General features: G+C 38.1%; 1 protein-coding gene across 13 annotated transcripts in view; it reads left to right on the forward strand.

Annotated features, from left to right (window-relative positions):
* The window catches only part of INPP4A (inositol polyphosphate-4-phosphatase type I A), a 110,277-nt gene that overhangs the window by 82,993 nt on the left and 4,683 nt on the right, over nt 1-22,601 (forward strand). For 7 of the 13 annotated variants that reach the window (XM_084299896.1, XM_084299898.1, XM_084299891.1 and 4 more), the window contains 9 exons: nt 300-576; nt 3,762-3,794; nt 7,993-8,165; nt 9,552-9,675; nt 10,543-10,669; nt 12,812-12,952; nt 14,243-14,340; nt 16,600-16,712; nt 17,061-17,215. In XM_084299896.1, the coding sequence (XP_084156022.1) occupies nt 300-576; nt 3,762-3,794; nt 7,993-8,165; nt 9,552-9,675; nt 10,543-10,669; nt 12,812-12,952; nt 14,243-14,340; nt 16,600-16,712; nt 17,061-17,215 (1,241 nt within the window). The remainder of the gene's footprint in view (nt 1-299; nt 577-3,761; nt 3,795-7,992; nt 8,166-9,551; nt 9,676-10,542; nt 10,670-12,811; nt 12,953-14,242; nt 14,341-16,599; nt 16,713-17,060; nt 17,216-22,601) is intronic. The other 6 variants (XM_084299903.1, XM_084299893.1, XM_084299894.1 and 3 more) reach the window with 3 other exon arrangements.

Raw genomic sequence — 22,601 nt, forward strand, 5'->3', positions numbered from 1 at the left:
GTGCCAACTGGAAACGCGAATAAATGGTGAAGGAAGAGGCACTTAAAATTGTTCAGCAAATTTACTTTGAAAATAGTTTTGCAATTTACCACTCATTGATTTTACTACATGTTGCTGACTTGCTCGCATACACTATTTACATATACAGAGCTTTTGTGTGCACAAATGTAAGCATGATAGCCCAGAGGAAACTTTGTAGAGGAATTGGGACTGAAATCATTGGAGGAAATATATTGCCAAGGGATTTGTTACCTAATGTCTCTTCTTTTTAAATTGAGAAAGGAATGTTTTCTTTTAAGGAGAAAGTTTGGTTGAATGTTGACAAAAGTCTGGAGTGTATTATACAGAGAGTGGACAAACTTCTCCAGAAAGAGCGCTTGCAAAGTGACAGCTGTGAAGATGTTTTCCAGTGCGACATCAGCTGTACTAGTAAGAAAGGTAATCGTGACACTCGTGCCTACTGGATAAATCCAGAAGATTTAAATGAGAGCTCATCATCCTCACCACCACCATCATCATCCTCACCACCACCATCATCCACACCATCCTGTGCATGCCATTCTCTCACAAAGACAAGTGCGTATGCCAGACACTGCTTCTCACTGCTGCTCTCTCGCTGTGCACTGGCATCGTTCCTACGCCTCTGTTACATCCTTCCATGTGTTTTTAGTTCGGTGGTGTTGTTAGGCACTGACATCAGGCAGAGAGGGCTGGTGGCGTACATGGAGCTGCTAAGCCTGTAACTTGCTTTGAAATTGTGATCCCACTGAAATCATCGCTAAATCTCCTACTGATGACAGTGACGTTTGGGTGTCTTAAGCTAGTAAAGCAGAGGTTTGGGTTAGCATGTGTAGCTTTCCTCTTGGCTTCAGCTTCTTTGCAGCAATCCAAGCTTAAAATGGTGAACCTTTATAAAAGATTGAGGAAAACATGAGAAAAGTGCAAATACTACTGCAACATGAATCATCCCAACTGAACAGCCAAAGTGTAGGAGGGGAGCCAAGTAGTCCCATTTAGACTGAACTCAACTTGCATGAACCTACTGGAGTTTAATCTAAATTACCAAAAGCTGTAGCACTGAAGGACTCTATTAATTAGACTTCATGTAGCTGGAAAGTAAGAATTGACAGTGCAAGTTCTCAGTAGAATAATCCTAACAAAAATTGAGGTAAAGTGGATGCTATATTGAAAGAAGTTGCATATTACCATGAACATGTGAATGAGAGAGACTCTTATCAGTTTAAGGCAGCCTTGCATTAAATTTCAAAATTATTTCATTCATATATGTACTTCTTTGACTTACTCTCACATTCATTACACGTGGTCACTATGATATGACCACTTAATAGAGCAGGTATGCCAAATTAAGCTCTAGCAAGATTGGTTTGTGTTTTCATTTCCTTCTGTTTTGTCTTACGTTTGATGGCCCTTTGTCCCTCAGTGTCTGTCTGTGACTTCACGTCCATTCCATTGGTAATGTTGCAGGAAAGTTAGAAGGCAATACCTTTAAGAAAAAGAAAACAAGAAGAAAGTTAAAATAAACGTTTAAGTATCTTTGTAAAGCTCTTGTTACATGTTAATGTATGTTTTGCTTAGTATTTTAAATGACCATATTTTTCTAGATTAGACTGACATTTTTGTGTATTATAAAGGAGAGCATAATAGGAGAGTTGGCTCTTGTTTCAGAATGTGTTCTCTATTAATCTTTGACTAAATTTGTTCTAGCAGTTTGATACCTTTGAATGCTTTTATTTGCTGGCTAGTTTATATGAAGTTTTATATGTATTTATATAAAAGTTTTATCAGTACCTTATATCAATGATTACCACTTTTTCATTGTTAATATTAAAAAAAAAAAAAGAAGGAAATATCTGTTGTGGGTGATATCAGAAGCTTTTCCCAAGTCAATTCTATGTTGAAAGCAGAATAATCATTTTCTTTCCATTTACTCAACATTTACAGTTGGTCTTACATCTATTCAGGATCCTGACACCTATGCAATATAAAAGTGGAATTGACTGCATTTACCTACCAAAGGTTTCCTTTGTGCCAAAAGTTTCTATAACCTTTCCCTTCTGTGCCTCCAAAATGGGGGAAAAAATCTTCCCATTTGATCCACAGAACCTGGGAAAGGCAAATTAAGTCAAAAAGTGCATCAAACTTTAAAGCTAAGGGGCTTGGTGCTGTTTCCCAGTGCTACCAAAGCATAAGGGCTAAACCTAAAGTCTGACTGTTGAGTGAATGTAAAAAATCCTGGAGAGGGAATCCTGTTTCTTAGGTACCTGGTCTTAATGAGGAATTCAAATTGCAAATGGGAAGTTTACTGTAAGGCCAGAGTGAGCCAAGGTCTCGATCACATTCTCATTAGATTTTGTTCCTAGTCAATAGTCAGTATTTTTGACAGAGGAACAGGTTCCTATGAAATAATAAATAAATAAAGTTTTGCATTGACTCCACACCAAACCTGGCCTCTAATTCCCTTTCTGTGTCACTTTCGACAACTGATCACAGGAAAAATTGAGAGACAAAGAAGATCCTTTCTCTAAGTTTAGAAACAGAAAATTTTAAAGCTTTCCTTCTCATATATTTAAAGAGCTATCACTTTTTTGTTAGCAATTCTGAGTTTTGAATAAATGACACTGAGCAGATAGCAGCCAGAATTTATTTTTTTAAACAATGTAAAAAACAACAAATCAAGATAGAACTGATAGAGACCAGGATGTTATTGTAATACTCTAGATCGTCTCTCTATAAATGGATGATTGTAAAAGAAAATACTGCCTGAAATAGTAGAAAGAAGAGTTAAGGGATTTTGTTTGTTTTGTTTGCATATTTTTTCTTAATTTATTTTTTTATTTAGAGATATAGGTATTCATTACTTAAATTGCACGGGATCAAATAGCATCTTTAATGAATATAAGTTTTAATTTACTGAGAGGTTATCCCAAATTGTATAGGACAGCTGATTGCATACATAATGCATACATAATGCATACAATTGAATGTGATATATCTGTTGTTATTTTGGAATTTATAATTCATTGGGTAGTGAATCTAGATATAAACAGGGGAAGTTTAAATCTTGCCAGTTTAATAAACTACTTCTTGTGAATGCAGGGATATACAGGGTATATATTACCCTTTTACTGTTTGCATTGCACTGTAGTGTTTTTTTTACCTGAGAACCTGTTCTTCCCACTGAAGTGAGTGTGACACACTCACAGGCTTCACTGGTGAGGTTTCAGCCCTCGATATACAATCTAATTTTTGTGTTACCTTTCTTAGAAATCGTATAACAGAGATGTGTCTCAAATAGCATGGTAACAATTCTCTATTACTCTTGCAGTGTGGGTGCCTTAACGCCTTTTTCTGTTAAGTGCATTGAATTTACTGCTAGTCTTTTGCTGTTCTGTTTAGCAGCCTTTCAGCCAGCTTATTTTGTAATTGCACTAGACCAGTGGTTCTCAAATTGTGCCCTGTGGATCTCTGGGGATTGGCAGTGCACTCGCTGGTAATCCACAGAGAGCTCCTGAGCTAGCAGGTACTGGCTTTCCTCCGAGTCCCCATCCTCGGGTCTCTCTGAGCAGAAACAGTGGAGTGGAGGAGGCAGCCCGAGCCCTCGGGGCCCACAGGTATCTGCTGAGCTCCTGTTCACCCAGTGAAAGTGTTTGAGAACCCTGGCGTTGAGCATTTGAGTTGCTTATGTTGAGACTGTGTTGCTGCTCCTTAATCATGCATGTTGCCCCTCCATTTCTGTGCAGATTGCAGCCCCGCTCCGGAAGAATCTGGCCCAGGTATGTGCGTTCATGGCTTCTGCTTCTTCTGAAAATTGCAAGTTTTTGTTCATAATTTACAACTGAACAATTGCCTTGCTGTTAAGAATGACCATTTTCAAACGGTAATGCTCTGCAATATCACACGGCCTACCTAAAGATAGTGAGAAGCGATTATTTACCCATGTAACAGTGCAAGCAGGTATCTGGTAACTTCTCAAGTGTGGGAGAACACTTGTTAATGGTCACTTTGGTTTCTCCAGTTGACATGTTTTAGCAAACTAATGTGGGTGACAATGATTTTCCATATGTCACTGAAGTCCGTGAGGGTCTGATCTTAAGGATCTTTCAGACACGTCCTTTCACATGTGCTGTTGAGCTTGCCTTTCTGAATGAGAACTTGAGCAGAACATGGAGCAGTCAAGAAGAGCGATGGTACGAACCTATCAGTATCAGGCACTGCAAATTTAACGTTTCAGAATACAGAATTTAGAAGATTTTCCTCATGCCTTTAGTCTTCTTTCCTCTCATTGTGCTTCTGCACACTGGTGTTACAGTTACAAGGTCTCCCAGCTGGATGGCTGTAATTTCTCCCATTTCAGAGAGGCTTAAGTTGAGTTCAGTGAAGGTTCAGTCGTTGACCTGTTACAGCGTGGGCTCCTGGGTTTAGTGAAACCCATGGGAAATAAAGCACCTGTGCAGGTGTGATTTTCATCCTCAGAGAGCCTATAATGAATAAAACTCATTATGCACTAACTTTTAGTTCTTGGAACATCCTTTTAGTTTTCACAAAATAGGAATGTGGTACATAAATGAATACGGAGTTATTTTTAAGATTAAAAGGGCTCAGGTTACCCCAGCTGGGTACCCAGATGTACCCAAAACTGCACCTTAAACATAAGTGGCTGAGGCTGCAGTGCAGTGAAGCACTTAATGCTTGCTTCCCTCTGAAGTCAAATGTGACATGACTGTGCTCAAGTGAGTTGTCAATTACTCTCTACCAGATTAGGACTAATCAATTAATTAAATAAGTAAGTAATTTATTAAATAAATATTTCACTATTCTTTGCATAGGTGAGTCCTTGGAAGCCTGACCTAAATCTAAGGGCAAGTGCAGGTTCCCAGTCCTTTGATTTAGAGATGATGTTTGTTTGTTTCTTTGTTTTTAATATGAAAAGACTCAAGATATCTTTGCAAGGCTCTGGAGGCCAGTTACTTTAATAACATTATTGTTATTCTGGGGAAGAGAGACTCTTAGGGGTGGAAGAAAGCAAAAACTTTTCCCACCTGCTTTAGATATTTGCTTTATACAGACTTATGTATTAGGATTTCTTATCACATCAACATTACTTATCCCTTTCCTTTGGACAGTGTATAGTCAGTGAACTTCCAATATGTGACTTTGTAGACTTTCCCAGCAGCCCTCTTATTTTATTTATTTATTTATTTATTTTTATAATGCCACATTTCAAAGTGTACATGGAGGTATGACTTCTATCAGCAGTGGTTGTAAGAAAAACAGCAAAGATTTACAGGGTCACATCTGGCCCTTATTTACGGGGCAGAATTTAGTTATAGCTGCCTGAGTGGAGACTGCAAGATTTCTCTTTAATGTACAGTAAAAAACACCTGAAGTAAATGACAGGCTTCTTGTCAGATTGCCTATTGCCAGTTTTGAGGCAAAATAGCTTTTAGCATGAAGTAGAAACTTCTGATTAAGAAGTGGGGTTTGTGTTCAGGAGATACCAACAGCTAGCTTGGGGTAGATCTCTGTCTGTTTTAAATCTATAACAGCTTGTTGAATCTTCTTCGTTTCAGGCCTGTTGCCAAATCATTCTACATATGGATCTGCACAAGGGAGTGTATAAATAGTTTTAAAATGGTCATAAGAACATAAGAGCAGATCTCAGAATGGATTTCACATTAGAATTAGTGCCTCGTGGTGTTTAAAGGTGCCATTGATTGATTGGATAGAAAATGTTCTTTCAATAATGAAAGTTTTGTGAGGTGAATTATGAGCAGTAGACTGAAGAAAGTTGGAAAAATCCAAGTGAGCACTTACAGTCCTTTCAAATTTATTTAAATGCTGTCAATGAAATATTTCAACCTGATTTGAGGCTGTGAGTATAATTCTTTCTATTCTTGTTTACTGTTCATGGCAGCTACCACTGACAAAGCAATTAAAAGCAACACGTGACACCTCTGTGAAGCAGTGTTTAGAATTTTGTAGACTGATAAGGACTTATTTTTTTCATGGCCAGTATCTGAAACCAAGAAATGGATCATTTCTGCTCATTCCCTTACATGAGCCATTGCATTGCGTGTGAGTGCTGGGAGAAGAAAGCATCTAAAGATTGCTTTCTCTTCAGGCATGCAGTATACCACCAGTATACTTTGAGATTACCACAGATAAACTTATCTTCCGAATGAAGTGCTGCCAGGCATGCTACAATTTTAAATCTCCACTGAGTTAATAACTACATGCATGCATGTATATCCAGGCAATGAAATGATGATGTGCTAGATGATCTTTTCAGTTCCTTCTGTAAGTCTTACACATTTATACAAAAGCTCTTAACTGTATTAAGAGAAATGCTCTATTAGTACCATCTATACTTTGCTTTATAATTATTTACAGGCCAATGTTACGGTGTCTGTTTTATTTTGAGAGAAGAACTGTTAATAGAATAGAAAAGCTGTAATTCCTTACCTGCTCTTTTGATGTTTCCTGCTTTCTTTGTGGCAGTGGAGCAGAGCCAAATAACTTCCCCTTTGTGTAGTATGTAGGTATTGCTATGCAGTTTATCTACCACATAACAAAAGGGATAGTTCTGTTAATCTTGTCAGTTATGTTTTTGTTGGCCAGTTTCCAAAGTTCCCTTTGTGGCTGGTTATAAAAAAAAAATATAAATATATATATATGTATATATATATTACTAGCTCTTAGTCCAGTTGTTGAGTCAAAATCACAAATAACTTCCTTTCAGGGGCTTGAACTGAATCCATTCATGAAGGTTTTGATCTGTACATGGCCTTGTTTGTACAACCTACCAGGCTGGGGTCACACATCTGCTGTTTGTGGTGCTTTTAAAATATAAAATGTAGTGTCCTTTGCTTTAAAAAGAGACATGTTCTTCTCTTTCAATGTTCTTTACACTAAAAAGAGAAAAATTTCCATTCTATTTTCTTTTTATATTGCAGAGAGAATGGATTTTCATACAGTATCTGAGTAATATTTCATACAGTCATGGAAGTAGGTTTTTAAAATTTGTAGTTGATTGAGACAAAAGGTGAAAGAAGGAAAGAAAAGAAACTGAGCCTCTTGGATATTTTAAGGCAGAGCAGTCCCTTCAGGGAGAATGAATGGCACAGAGTTTGGGGTACTAAAATAAGAGTTGGCAACCCAATTTCATTTCTTTGCTTCCTGTGTAGGACCTTGAGCAGAGTCACTCTGGGACGTATTTCATGTGTTTCAGTGCAAGTCAAGCTCATAAATACTTCAAGGATCTGGCTAGCTCCCATCTAAGTTACTGTTCTTGGTATTTCTTGCTAGCTAGCTGTAGGCCTTCAAAGCCTCCCAACAGACAGGGCACGTGTAAAAGAGTACCTACACAAGTTTTCACCTCTTTACTTTATTGCTCCTTTGCTGCAAAGTGAGAGAAGCATTGTCTTACCTGACTGAAGATAAATATCTTTAAAATGGTGAGGCAATTGATTGATACACCTGAGTCCACAAAAGGTTCAAAGGCAGAAATATCTGGGAGAAGTCTCATTCTTAGAAATGGCCAAGCAGATGTCCACTGTATCTGTTATGCGATGAGCTCCATGCTGTCTGTCAATGAATGCACTGTGAAAGGGTGTGTATGAACATGTACACACAGCTATATATGCTTGTGTGTATAGATATTCGTCTTTCTGTTATGCTTTCCAAATCAGCTCTTGTATGGCCCGTTCTGTGGGCACAAATCTGGGAGCTATTACATGGCCGGGAAAGTCATAACAGCCTTGGAGAGTGAAATTCTCCATGTTTTCCCTGTGCAATATCCACTCTGTAAGATTAATTATTAACAATCAGGGAGTAGCCAGCCAGCCAAAATAAAATGAGCACCACATGTGGATTATCAACAACTTTTACTTGCAATGGGAAGTTTCTTCTTTTTGTTGTTTGTTTGTTTTGTTTCAAATAAAGTACTTACAGTGCTGTTTTTCTTTCAACCAGGTGAATGGAGTGAAGCTCTTTATCCCTTGCTGACAACACTCACAGACTGCGTGGCCATGATGAGTGACAAGGCAAAGAAAGCCATGGTCTTTTTATTAATGCAGGACAGTGCCCCAACAATAGGGCTCTGCCTGAGTCTTCAGTATCGCAGGGATGTTGTCTTCTGCCAAACTGTAAGCAAGCAAATTTGCAGGATTTGATTACACTAGGACATGTGCTGGGTTTTTATGAAATATGAAAGATGGGTATTTTCGGAATTTTTCAGATCTGTTCTTAATGCTGTGATCTCCTCTCACAGACTGTACTATCCCCTCCTTATTTGTCACTTACATGCATTTGGCAATATAAAACTTAAATGTTCCCTAGGATATATATTCCCAATTTCAAAACAGATTGTGACAGAAATACTGAAAATTCTCCTGTGTACAGAAACAACCTTTGTCATCCAGTGCCACTAAACTAAAACCAAAAGTAAGACGTGAAAGAGCTTTAAAAAAAATCCCATGAACTGCAAGTACTCCTTTGGTTACCTTCTGTTGTTTTCAGCATCAAGAAAACCAATAGGACTAGCAGTACTTAAGGACGAGAGAAGTGGGGAGGAATGAGTGCTGAGGTTTCTCGAAAAGTTCTGTTACTGGGCCCGCTGGGGTCTCTTTTGTGTCAGTCACTGACTAGCAGATGTCTGTAATAAAAAACCTTCCACACCTCATCTGCCCACTACACTTCTGCAGTGTGTCTACTCCCTGTGAGATTAATATCTCCTTCATTTATTTCAAACAGCCTATCTCTTGGACATTGTTTGGTAGGGTTGTTGTTGGCCCAAAATATAATATCTCATAGAGATAAGTTCAGAGAATCTTCCTATACAAAGCCCACTTCATAACACAGCTATTTTTTTAACTCAATGCTTTGAATATGTTTACTTATCATAAATATAACTTTAGTCACTTCTGTTTAATTCTGGAAGTCATATATATGTGTACATCACATCTGGCAGTCACTGTGGAAATTCCTTTTTTAACAGAAAGAGTGAATTAAAAAGAGTACTGGTTTTAGATCTTAGTACTAGATCAGTCCAAGGGCCTTGTGTAGAATATCTCATAACACTACAGAGTTTGAATCTTCGCATAATATGAACAGACATGACATTTTTAAGCTTTCTTAAAATATCATTTTAAAAAATCATTTATTCATGCTTTCAATATTCGTGGCTTTGAGCTGGTAGTATTGCTTTTCCATCTGTAACTAAAGCAATTCTCCAAGGAGACTCTTTTGTAATTCATAAGTTGTAGATTCCAATGCAAGTGGTCGTGTCAAGAAAACAAATAGCAGCTAGTCCACCTTGGGAGAGCTTGTGAGACGAAGGCAGTGTGCCCTAAATCAGTTTTTATGAGTGTTTTGATTTTTGTTGGTTGGCTGTCTCTCTTTAGCTGCAAAGAGTGTCATTTAAGGTAAAAGAGCATCAGTCTGACAGATTTTATGGCACCTCTTTCTTACGTGCAGTGTTGTTTCCATTTGGGGCTGAAGAGCCTTTTTTGTCTTTGTTTTCTCTCCCACAGCTGACAGCTCTCATTTGTGGATTCATTATCAAGCTGAGGAACTGCCTGCATGATGATGGATTTCTAAGACAACTCTACACCATTGGCTTGCTGGCGCAGTTTGAGAGCCTGCTGAGCACTTATGGTAAAGGCACAGGGCAAATGGGAGATAGCAGCTGTTGAGTCAGCAAATTCTGCTTTAAATTGGCTACAGCAGAACATGAGTGGTTGGTACAATCTGCAGCTCAGCTACACAATGGTTTTGAAAATTGAAATGCAAACCCAGATTATGTATGGGGTATGTAATTTGCTAACTACTCCGAATTCTTCACTTTTAATTGAATTACTTCTAAAAAACAAAATGAACTTGCCTTATGACATACTAAGGCCAACACTTAAAAAAATCATTTTGATTATTTTTAAAACAAAGAAATGGAGCAAAATTCCAGTAAGCTGGGATAAACTGTGCACAAAATATGCTTTTTGAATATTTGTAATTTTTCTTTGTAATTTTCTCTTGTAATCCTACAGTACAATGTGAGGTTGAAGAGAGAATACAAAAAGGGAAAGTACTTCACGAGTACTGTTCTTGTGTCAGAATAGCCATCTGGATTCTAGTTAGGGAATACTTTACTGAGCAAATCTGGAATACCTTGTAAGATGCTGCAGTACAGTATGCCAAAAACAGATTTCCAACCCAAAGGATGGCATGTCTGTGACAATGCAGGGAAGATCTTACTAGCTTTGTCTAAATAAGAAAATAAGTGTGCAGTCTACATGAAGGATGGTAGCCTGGACTGTGCTAAATAACTGGTGTTTTCTAACCTTGGTAGACTCATAAAGTCAATCATGCCATCATCTGCAGTCTGTAGACCACAGCGAAGGCGTGGACTCCCTAGCTTCTGCGTCCACAGAATTCATGAGATCTGTGACCTATAGCCTTGATCAAATCGATAAAGGGAAAGTACATAACAACTAGTGATTACAATTCACTTTTTCCTCCTTGATTTAGGTGAGGAGCTGGCAATGCTGGAGGACATGAGTTTGGGAATCATGGACTTGAGGAATGTAACCTTTAAAGTAACTCAGGCAACATCAAGTACATCTACTGACATGCTGCCAGTCATCACTGGAAATCGGTAAGAAAAAATGGGGACGGCAGAAAGTGGGGTGGGACTGCAGAAGGGCAAAGTGCTGATACTACGCTTGAAATTCAAATGAATAAGAAGCTTAGAAACCAAGAAACCATGCTGGTTTTTGTTTGTTTGTTTGTTTGTTTTTCCCACAAAACTTTAGAGAAATATTATGAAGCTGATTTACCATCTTAAGCACTTGTGCTGTTGTAGATTTCAGACTGACTTTTGAGGCTGATCTCGTCTGAAATTCACTGGTGTTGATAAGTTAGTCCGTGCTTTACTGGATGCCATTGACTAACGGGTCACCGTTAGCACAGTAGGACATGAAACGTGTGTCAGGCAGTTGATGGGCTGCTGTTGAGGCCTACTTAGGGTCAGTTTCTAAACTATCATGGCCAAAGTGGATTTAACATATAGATGCTTGTGAAACACTAGACTGCTTCTCGTATTGGCCACTTGTCTAAAAAGAGCTATTTTCAAGTTTGAGCTTGAAAGCATTTTTTAATTAAAAAAAAAAGTCTCTCTCAAGTAACAAACATCCACATCCTTTTGTAGCCTGAGAGTGATCTGCTGCAGCTTTATTGTGACGGGAAGCTTTTACAACAGTCTCGCTTCCATCAGGCTGCTCAGCCTGCTTATCAGCTGCCCTCACACTGGCTTCTGAGGGGATGCTGATGGGGGCCTGCAGGAGAGCTCTTGCTCAGAGGAAGCCAGTTCACAGGAATGAATGGATGTGAGGACAGTTGCCTCACGGAAATTGGTGTTTTAATATTTCTGTGTTTTAGAGTCTTTAGAGTCTTTTAGTTTTGAATCTGATTTCTGGGGGAAATAAGGCTTACTCGATTACAGTTTGGTGTGACGAGCTCCACTGAAGCTCTGCCCAGCTTCACCCACATATGAAAAACAGCTAGAATTCTCTAAGATAAGGACTTTAAGAGAAACTTAATTAAGTTTAGGTTAATATGCAATGAAAAGTGCACTAGCTGAAGGAGGACTGCAGTGCAATCATAACAGAAATTACTGAGACCTTTGGGAATGGCAGTTGACATTAAAATCATGTTTCAAGAAGATTTTTAGTTACAACTTGCTGTCAGACGTAGGACACAAATCAGTAGGAAACCAGTCTCCACTAGATTCAGGCCTTGCTTATTATTTTGCTTTAGAGATTTTATCATAGGAAGAGAATAAAAAAATGTGCTTATTTATTTTGGTGCAAACTATTGGAAGCTTTACAGTAAGAGGTGAAAATAGGCTTTTTGCTTTCAAACACACCCCAGGATTTGTACCTCCATCCAACATAAATGTGGGACAGGGCAATTCTGATTACCTTGTATACTTCCCAGAGCTCTTCTGCTATACTTGAAAGTTTATGTTGCACTTGAGAGTGCTGCTGACAGCGTCTTGTGAGCAGATAAATGATCATAGGAATGCTGCACTGCAAGGACTTGAACTTGGACTGCTGCTGTTAGGTTAGTGCACAGCACTCAAATCACAGTAACTTTTGTCCTTGCAATCCCTCAGCCTATAGCAGATGGAAGGTAATGTGACTTACCTTAGTCTGCTCTTATGTTATGTGTAAAGGTAAGTTGCAGTACCTCACATTTACCAGGAGATGAAGTATACACAGTGCTCTTTGCTGTAGCTCAGCAGACCCAAGGTAACGTGGTGTATAGCAAGAACAGGCTTCTAGGTCTGAGTCACAAGGTTCCACATCAGGGCTTTTGTTAGCTCCCCCTTCAACTTATACTCGGGTCACTCCTATCATTGTCTCTGTCCAGCTATGAAATGTCAGCACTACTTACCATATCCAAAAATGTATCCTTTGCACAGGCATCATCACCAGCCTCTATCATTTTAAAATCAAAGACACTTTACTCTTGACGAGACAGAGACAAGACAAAAATTGACTTTTTTAACCAAACTTGTGCGAGAGCTGCAGTATTAATGAGAAGAGCAAAATCAGCTTTTGTCAATTTGAGGTAGAATAGCTTGTCTGACTAGGACCAAGCTGTAGCAGTTCTTTTAAGTCCTCAGCTTTGACCGATTCTTATTTTTTTAATAATTGGATTACATTCTGGATGTTAGCCCATTCTCAGAATGTTGCTTTTTGATCTGTATGTCTAATATCTGTTTCTTTATCCGCAGTGATGGATTTAATGTGAGGATCCCTTTGCCAAGCGCCTTGTTTGATTTACTGCCGCGAGAGATTCAAAGTGGCATGTTACTGAGGGTTCAGCCTGTTCTTTTCAACGTGGGGATCAATGAGCAGCAAACCCTAGCAGAGAAGTAGGTATTCATTCATGCAAGCTTGCCCTTAATGGCAGTTCACCATTCTCTTCTGATGGTAGTATCTCTCTGTCTCTCTGTGGCATTATACTGTTGCATTATTAACAGCAATTTGGTTTCTCCTCCAATACAAAAACAAGGGAACATTAAGTAAATGAAGCTGGCAAATTCAAAACAAACAAAAGGAGATACTTCACATGACACAAGGCTGTGGAGCTCCTTACCTCATGGGTTTGTGTCTAGTACAAGTTCAGAAGTGGACTTACAGAAGAGGAGATGTATCATGGGCTGTTTAACACAGACTTGTGACCTGAAACCTCTGTGAGCAGTGAATCACTAGAGGCTGAGATTATTCTGAGTATCATTGTGTATTTACCCTTGTGCTTTTGCATTCTTCTTTAGACTTCCTCTTCTGGAGGAAAAGTGTCAAAAAACAGGATATTGGGCTAGATGGACCTCTGTTTTAATGTATTGTTGCAGGTTTTACATAATGCAGCACCGCTCTAGTGAAGCTGAACAATGTAATTACGTAACAGTTTTTGTAAGGGAAACTTCAGTTCTGGAATAGCCACCGGAGCTTCTCTTTGTTATGGCCATATCTGTAAGGAGTACATTGACAGATCCTGCTTTAATGGAGAACTGGGTGAAGCCAGGCACAGGCATATTGTATCAGCAGGAGTGTGCAGGCAAATAGAAAAATCTAACTATGGCATTCCAGCAGTTGCTTTTGCCTGCAAAGGGAGCTTGAGATGACTAGTGTAGTTGTAGATTTCAACACCATGTGCGTGCTTATATGTATGTATGTGTATAAATGTATGTACTTACACATTCATACATATATGTATATATAGTTAGGTGAGCTGAATCACAGTATTGATGATTATTTATTACATTCACATTTTATCACTCTTGGATCCATACTTCTCATTCACATGACTGAAATCAAAGTTCTTAAGCCTGTCTCCCGATGCCATGGTTATTATTAGTTTATGAACTAATATATTGAAAGAGAGATACAAAACCCAAAGTGTTTTAAGTATTGTTTTCTACGAGGTTTTTCTTTCTGCCTTCCTTCCCACACTTCCCCTCACACTCAAGTATTTTCTTTTTCTGGAGTGAATCTCTGCAACTCCTTTCTTTTATGCTTTACTTTGCATTTGAATGTTCAGGAATTTGGGGAGATGAATCTTTGAACTGTTTTCTCATAGTTGTATTGCCAAGTGAAGTTCTTTTGAAGAAAAGGAGAAGGATTACCTCATGTTTAACTGTTCCCTTCTTCACCTTTTAAAGGTTTGGAGACACCTCACTGCAAGAAGTAATTAACATGGAAAGCTTAGTGCGGTTGAATTCGTATTTTGAGCAGTTCAAGGAAGTTTTGCCTGATGATTGTAAGTATTGGATAATTAACAGCAAATCTGGTTCAACAGCAGTTCAGGCTGATGTTCTTGTTTGCTTGCTTCAAGTTAGGTGCTTATACATTGATGATAGGCCAGTGTCAGTAACCTCCAAGAAAAGATGCGACTCTAATTTAATACATTAGTACTAAGTAGAGTAGATTCAAGTGTTTTGAAGTTCAGTCTGATTAACTTTTTAAAATTTACTTTTGAACCTAAGTGGCATTACATATTGTATAAACACAGCTAGGCAGTAAGAGGGGAAGGCAAAAACATGACAGGTCATAGCAGCAGCACTTCTGTGTGCAGTTTTTGGTCGTTTTCTGTTGATGACCTGTACACAGAGCAACTGACATTTTGGGGAACTCCTTAATCACTTTCCCTCTGCATATTATTTGGCACTTGAATGAAATTGTTGTATCTGCAGCCAACAACAGAGAGGTCTAGAACCTGAACGACAGACAGTAGCTACAAGCTTGAACTTGCTTCTTGTATGTCCTGCTTGCTACTGTGTTTTGAGAAGGCAGTGGAATAAGCTGCCCCCAGAAATGGTGAGAATTCATTGCTTTGTTATCAGTAGTACCAAACATCCTGTAAGCTAATTTCATGAATTCCACAACTGCAGTTTATTGCAGAAACAGAATATTTTGATGCAGATGAGCGCTCCCTCTTTCCAGTTGTTCACAATTGCACATAACAATTTCTCTGAAATTTAGCTGAAAAATTTTAAACTGTGTTTTATGCTATGGTACTCTAGCATCAGATTTTCTTGTAAACTTCAGAAGTTAATCAGTTAACATTGATTTTTGTTCCACTTTTTTCACCATTCCTTCCTGTTTCTGTTCATAGTCTTTCTTAACATACTTCTCAGTCAGTTCCTTCCTCTACTTTTTGGTTTAGCTTGCTTTTTTTTTTTTTTTACTACAGTCCCTTACCAGATTCTCAAGCCTCTTATGTTGATGTGGTCATCTGTTAGGTTTAGCCTTTTTCTTTAAACATTTTTTATTCTGCAGTCTATTTTCTGTCCTGTAATTTGTTCATTCTTTTCCATGGCTTTTGGATTCTGTTTTATCATTACACTTACTCTCCTCTATTTTTAAAGAGCACTGGTGCCACAGCTTCGAGCTTCTCATTTGCCAGTAAGACTTAGTCCTTATCCCAAAGGTTTTTCCTCAAGCATCTTGAAGTTCTGAATAAAGCTGGAGACAGTGCTGGACAGGTGGCATTAACATGCACCTTAACAGTAAAGCAAAACAAAACAGTCTTGTGTCCACCTGCCTTTTCTCCCTCAGTCCGGTTACCTGTCATTACACTGAACTCCCTGCCACATGAGATGAATACCACTAAGGGGAAAAATCTGCCCTCTGCCTAAACTTCATTCAGCTTCACTGTTTGTCCTGTGTCAGTGCAGAAATATTTTTGCAATCCAGCTTGGATAAATGTTTTGTGGTTTCCCGAACTAAAACCTCATATACTACCCATGCAGAGACTTTTTAACACAGCCATTTTTTAACAGTGCATACCACCGTATTTATACAGTCACAGCTTTAGTTGGTGTCCTCTGTAGATAATCCTCAAAAAAAAAGAAAAAGACCTATTTAATACTTATTGTTGGTTGTGAGAGACAATGTGTAGCACTTTGAGCATGTAGGCATGAGATGGCTGTTGAAAACACTCTGACATACTGAAAAATTTCAATAGCTTTATTTCCACTTACTGAAATATTAATAAATCAATTTTCACAGTGTAGTGTCCTGTTGGAGTGTGTGTTTCTTGTAACCGAAAACTGCCTAGGCTGCAAATTGAATATGTGAGCTGAATATAAGCTGATACCTTCAGAGTTTCTGTGGAGATGTAGATGTTATCCTATCACCTCTGAGAGGGAATAATACAGTTACATGTTTATGCACAGTTCTGAGCAGTATGTCAAAGCAAGTATGTCCAGGACACACCAAACAAAACACTATACCAATCTTTCTCCCTTTTTCCCCCTCTGTTACTATATTGCCATCACTATTCTGAATCCCTGAAGTTTTAAATAACCTAAATACATATTTCTAATAGAGTTTAATTAAACCTGGTTTGTTAGTGTTAGTAAGTAATTAAAAATTGGGTTAGTTTTAAGCTCTGATAGCTTCAAGAAAACACGTCTGCCTTTCCAACGAACATATAGGAACACTTCTTGTTTAACTGATCTTTCTAAAAGTGTTGAATACAGATAAATAAGTAGAGTTGGTGTTGTTTGTATTATAGGTCTACCTCGATCTCGTAGTCAGACGTGCCTGCCTGAACTGTTAAGATTTCTGGGACAAAATGTACATGCAAGGAAAAATAAGAATGTTGATATCCTTTGGCAAGCTGCTGAGGTATTTATTAGTCTAAGCATTTTCGTATAGTTCAGTTGATTTTTTGTATATGTGTGTATTTTCCCCTTTTTTTACTGGTATGTTCAGATTTCATCATTTGCATGCATGTTGCTTGGAAATACTGCCATGCTTCCCTGGCTATGGGGAGATAAAGAAAATGTTTTTATTTTCACATCAGTATTTTCCCTACAACACATGCAACAAAGTACTGCTGTACCAAAGTTGACAACTTTTGACGTCACAGTCCTACAAAAGATTTGTATCTCTATGGAGGAGAAATACGGGTGTGTTCTCTGATGGAAGGTTATATGTGAGGAAGGAATGATGAATTTCATATCTCGTTTCTAGATATGCCGCAGACTAAATGGTGTTCGGTTTACAAGCTGTAAAAGTGCCAAGGATAGGACTGCCATGTCGGTCACCCTGGAGCAGTGTCTGATCCTACAGCATGAACATGGAATGGCCCCACAGGTCTTCACCCAGGCTCTGGAGTGTATGAGGAGGTAAGAGATTGACTGTGTCCCTTATTCCTAAATGAGGAACCATGCAAACTGCAGAGGAGCAGTGGTGTCTGTTTCTATCAAAAGAAACAAAAAGAAAAATAAAGGTAGAAAACTGCAAAGCTGGCTGCTAGGATTCATCCCCCACTTGCATGTATTAGTGTGTTTTATATGGTAAAGTTGGTGGTTACCAGATCTGCATCAGATGGGTTTTAGTTTTCAGTAGTGAATTGGAAGTTTTCAGAGAAGCATGTAAAAACACATTTTCAGTTAATGCTGAGCTTACAGAACAGGAAAGGGCTACTTCTCTGAAAATTGTTTACTGGGGTTGCCTTTACTGTCATAGTAGTGGGTTTCTTAGTTCTAGATCAGGCAAGTTTGTCCGAGGTGACTTGTATTTTGTTCTTTGAAACATAGACACCTGCAGTTTGCACTGGTTTGCCACCATGTATTCTTTAGCAGTGAAACACCTTGCTCACTGGGCAAAACGTTAGTGTGAGTGTTTCACAACACAGCACCCAAATTTCATCACAGCGTGTCAGTGTGCTGTTGTCATATCAATATAACGATGTTCTGTATTCTGAAGCAGCAGAGATGTTTGCAGAGTTAACAACTGTACTAAAAAAAATCTGTTTACTGTTGTTCAATGCCTTGTTTCAAGCACTGCTGGAAAACTCCGTAACTCACATACCAAAAGAAAGGATAAGAAATCTAGCTTTAGTCTTTATCAATGTAGTTCAACAATGCTGTTCAGTCCTGTTTTTCAACATTCACTCTTACTGAATGTACTGTACTGTGTGTCTTCTCACCAAATTCTCTAGAGTGTTCAATTCTCTTATCCTTTCTGTATGTTTTTGCTGTTTGACCCTTTCTTACTCTTCAGTAACTTAGAAGGAAAATGTCTCATATAGTAGTATTTCCAGCCTCTCACAGTAAAAATTTGTTTTTAATTTCTACATCTAACTGGATGTCACTGGACTTTTTTCTTTTCTTTTTTTTTTTTGCTGCATTTTTTGCTGGATCATTACACAGTTACTCCAGGACATGAAAACTGTGTATCCAGAGACCAGCTGAACCTTAGTATTAGAAATAAAGACAGCTTGGAACAGCTTTATGAGGGAGAAGTTACTGACTTAAAAATGGAGCTAAGTGTCTCTTAGATGTCTCATTATTTAAACTACACATGTTGACTTAGACACCTGAAACAAAAAAGCTTTGTTGCACAGGTTTAATAAAGCTGTTATTAAAACAGTTTAGTAAGTTTTGAATAAAAAATGAACAAGTATAATGCTAGAAATCTTGATAGGTTCTTTAAGTTGGTTACTGAGTTAATATTTTTTATTGCAGTCATGGTCACAGTAGAGACAGAGATTAATAATAACATTGTTTTGGACCATCAATTCAACTTAACACAAAATGAAATAAAACATTGACACAAGAAACACATAGCTTTATGTTGACCAACATTGGGATGTTGAAAGTGGGCCAGCTTAATCAAAACGTTTGGCTGACATGTTCTAGCAGCATCCGGAACTTGCTCTACTAGGTGAAAGATGTGTCATTTTCTTCTGTTAAATTGTTGACCAAGAGGGATTGTACAGAACAAATACTGAGTAGACCTGATGGAATACAAAGATTGGATGGGTTTTCATCAAGCCCATCACTCTTCCTCACATCTCATTGATTTTCAGGGTAGGATGTGATTTGTTGTTATTTTTCTCTTTAATACATTCTCCAATTCTATTCGGAAACAATGGCACAGAATTAACAAAGCTTGAGGAGACATATGGGATTACAAAACAAATATGTAGGAACCCAACTCCACCCAAAACCATTTCAACATGGACAGGACGACCTGACCTAGATGACATATCCAGGAAGTGAAAGAGTTGCAATTTACTTTTAGGGCATTCAAAAAACTTCCTTTTTCTTTTAACTGTGACCTTTGATTTATGTAGCTGTACTACAAGAAGGAAGGCTTGGTTCAATCTTGAAGCCTTTTGAATTTTCTGGGCCAGTTGGAAGGTCAGGGAAGAAGTTGTGAGAGTCCAAGGCTTGAAGCATTTCAGCTCTTTGCTGGGAAGTTTCCAGAGAAGAAAAGCATCTTTGCTTACAGGATCCTTTTGCTGTACAGGCTGCAGTTTCCTTCAGGAAATATCCAGCTATTAGGTTGTGGGGTCCTCCACGTGAATATCTGCCTGGCCTTGGTCCTTTCCATGGGCAGCAGGGGAATCTCTGCTCAGGTGCCTGGAGCACCTCCTGCCCTCTTCTCTAACTTCAATGATTGTAGGGTTGTTTCTGGCACTTTTTTTTTTTTTTTTCCCCTTGCTTCTCACTTCCGTGCAATGATGAAAACACAGTTTTAGTTGGGCCAATACACAGAATTGTTCCTGAATCTTGGAGAATAAACCAAAGCACTGCTGCCTTTTCATTCTTTTAAGCATACTGACAATACATCAGGTGTACAAAGTTTTCCTTGCCATCGGGAGAACTCTGGGGAACTGATTTTGTAATCTAAACCCAAAATTGCACTGGGCAGGTTACCTGAAGAAGCGTGTCCCCTGATAAGGCCCTCTGTGCTCAAAGCAACGTAGGAAGCAGGGGCATAACGAGATGGGCTGTGCAACCTCTTCCCTTCACACGTGTACCTTGGAGCACTTCGTTGAAGTGTTTTGGGAAGTGTATTGATACATACTTGAATTCATTCTGAAGCTGAAAAACAAGCGGGTGGTTTGGGTGTTTTGTTTTTTATGTTCATATGTTGAGCAAGTAGTTAAGAGGTTAAAGTATTTCACTGCAGCTCACATGGAAAGATGTTTGAAAGGGTCAAATACGACAATGGTTATTCATGTTCAGCTTGCTTTTCAGAGCTCCACTTTTTTGCAGCATGCAGGAGCATGGCAGAGCAGCATGGAATATTGCTTGGTAATCTGAAAGAATGAACATGGAAAACCATTTATGTTCAACCTACATGTGTTTATTTTCGGTAGACTACAGTACTTCTTTCTTATTTTTCTCTTTTATTCTCTTTCCCTCTCCTTATATCCGTAATTGTGCTGATATATATTTTTGAGATGTTTTTCCACTCTTTCTTTACTTCATATTCTGGTTTTGTTGTGGCTTCTTCCATCTTTTTTTCATCTTCTTGACCACCTTGTGTTGCCATCTCTTTTTATACATTCATTTGCATGTCCGTCTTCCTTTCTGTTTTATTTTCCCTCCTCCCAACCTTCTTCCTTTTCACAGCATTGGAACACGGGAGGTAGTCACCCAGAAGAACTTGAGTGGCTTGGTGCCCATCCGAGATTTCAGACTAGATCCCAGCCTCCTCTACTCTATTCCTTTACTAGCTCTCAGCCCCAATTTACTGATTGTGTGGCTGTTCCTGAGCATAGCATACCTGGTGGCCAGATTACGTTGCAAGTGAAGATAAGGTTAAAATAAAAACAAAAACAAAACAACAACAAAAAAAATACCGCTTGAATGTGTATTGCCACTTGGTACCTGCTGGACAAAGGAATGTGTCATAGCATTGTCTGCCAAGAATTATTATTATGCCTTACAATTTTACGTTTCTATTGTACTAAACTGTAAATATACATCAAATTATTTTATCAAAAAGAATTGTATTGAAACTTTAAATTATTGTTCTGCTTTCAGTGCTTGTAACATAGTCTGACATTTGGCCTGTTACCTCGTTACTTTAGCCGGCCTGAAGATCTCTTACCAAATATAGTTTTGTGTTATTTGTTTCATGTATTCCAGAGAAAGGAACTCTGAAAAAAAAAAAATTTGTATCTTTTGTATATCAAAGGTGTATGCTAATCTTGCCTTTCATTTTTATGAGGTACGAAGAGAAAAATAAAAATATGGGTGGGGTTTATAAGAAATTATAAGAAATTTATTTAAAGTAATAAACAAATTTCTACCTTCATTTCAAAGCATAATAGCCAAATTACATTATTACTATACAGTTTGTAGAACCATAGTCTTGTTCCTTTCTCATGGTTAAGTATGTGCCAGTAGACTAGTGTACCCACTCCAAATGCAACTTGCGGTGCGCTGCATGCAGAATTACTCCATTATATTTGTAGATCTGCGTTTTGTAATGTATTAAAGACACAATGACTTGTGGTTAGGGAGAGTATGTAATCGGCAGAGCCTGCTAATGATCCATTATCAGTTTCAGGTGCTTTGTTGTATAACTCACTCTGGAACAGGGTCATTGTCATCCTGCTGAAGTTAGTCTTCAGTATTTCAGGCGAGAAAATGAAGCTATTAATTAGCTCCTTCATTTAGGTGTGTTCTAGGTTTTCCATTGGGCTTTGTGTTAATGACACTAGGCTGGAATATTATTGTTATTTTCACTGTTAAGTGTTGGACAGCTTTAATAAACTATGATGTTGATAGGCGGTGACTTAGAGATAAATGAATTATGGTAAGTTAACGTTTATGTAAGTGGTGATACTAAAGAAACTTACCTAGCTTAGTCATGCAGAACGATGGTAGAAGAAATTTGATCACCATTTATATCTAACACCAACGTGGCAGATGCCTGTTTAAATTGAAGGGTTTTGTTGATGTAGTGGTCTGGAAGAGCTTGTCAATAGCAATAGTTCATCAAAAACCTAACCTCATTTAACATAGTTTGCTAATTTCATAAAGGGATTTACTTTGCTTGGTGCCTGAGATGACAGAAAATTGGGCTTGATGACTTGAGAAGAACTCTTGTAGTACTGTGATTTCTGATTTCTACTATTACTGACTCGCTCAGAAAACATAGATAGCTGCAGCTTGTGTTGTTAATGTTAATAAACTTTGAAATCTCCTGAAAGAGGCAAGCTTTAAAAAAAATAAGAAATAAGATAAAATCAATTCCTGAATTTGGTAAAAATTCTGATTAATTAAAGTACATATTTACATTTGTGTCTTCATGAAATAAGACTGTACAGTACACTATCTCCTGGTATTTTTCTCACTATTCTTCAAATGCTGTTTTTAAAATAGGATAAAAAAAAAAAAGCCCACAAAGACATCTATTTATTTCCTATTTATTTTTAATTTTAATGAACTTAGGCAAACCTTACTGTTGATGAGATTTCAAATAATAATATGGTGGTGATGGTCATTTCCACATCCTGTGCTGCTACCCAGTACCACTGCATCTTTGTACGAATCATTTCTTCTTTCTGATGAAGGCTAGTTCATTTGCTATGTGTACCAAAATCTATTTTTTCACACAGTGAAGGAATGTCAGGTTGCACTATAGCCTTGTTGTAGCAATGCATTGAATGTCCTGGGTTCAGTCTAACAAGATGTGAAAGTAACTGGAGCACCTCCACTGAACTCCCTGGTACAATTAATCTGTTTTAAATAAAGTATGAAGCTT

This window comes from Netta rufina (genome assembly GCF_964035555.1).
Source record: "Netta rufina genome assembly, chromosome: 1".
Classification (NCBI taxonomy): Eukaryota; Metazoa; Chordata; class Aves; order Anseriformes; family Anatidae; genus Netta; species Netta rufina.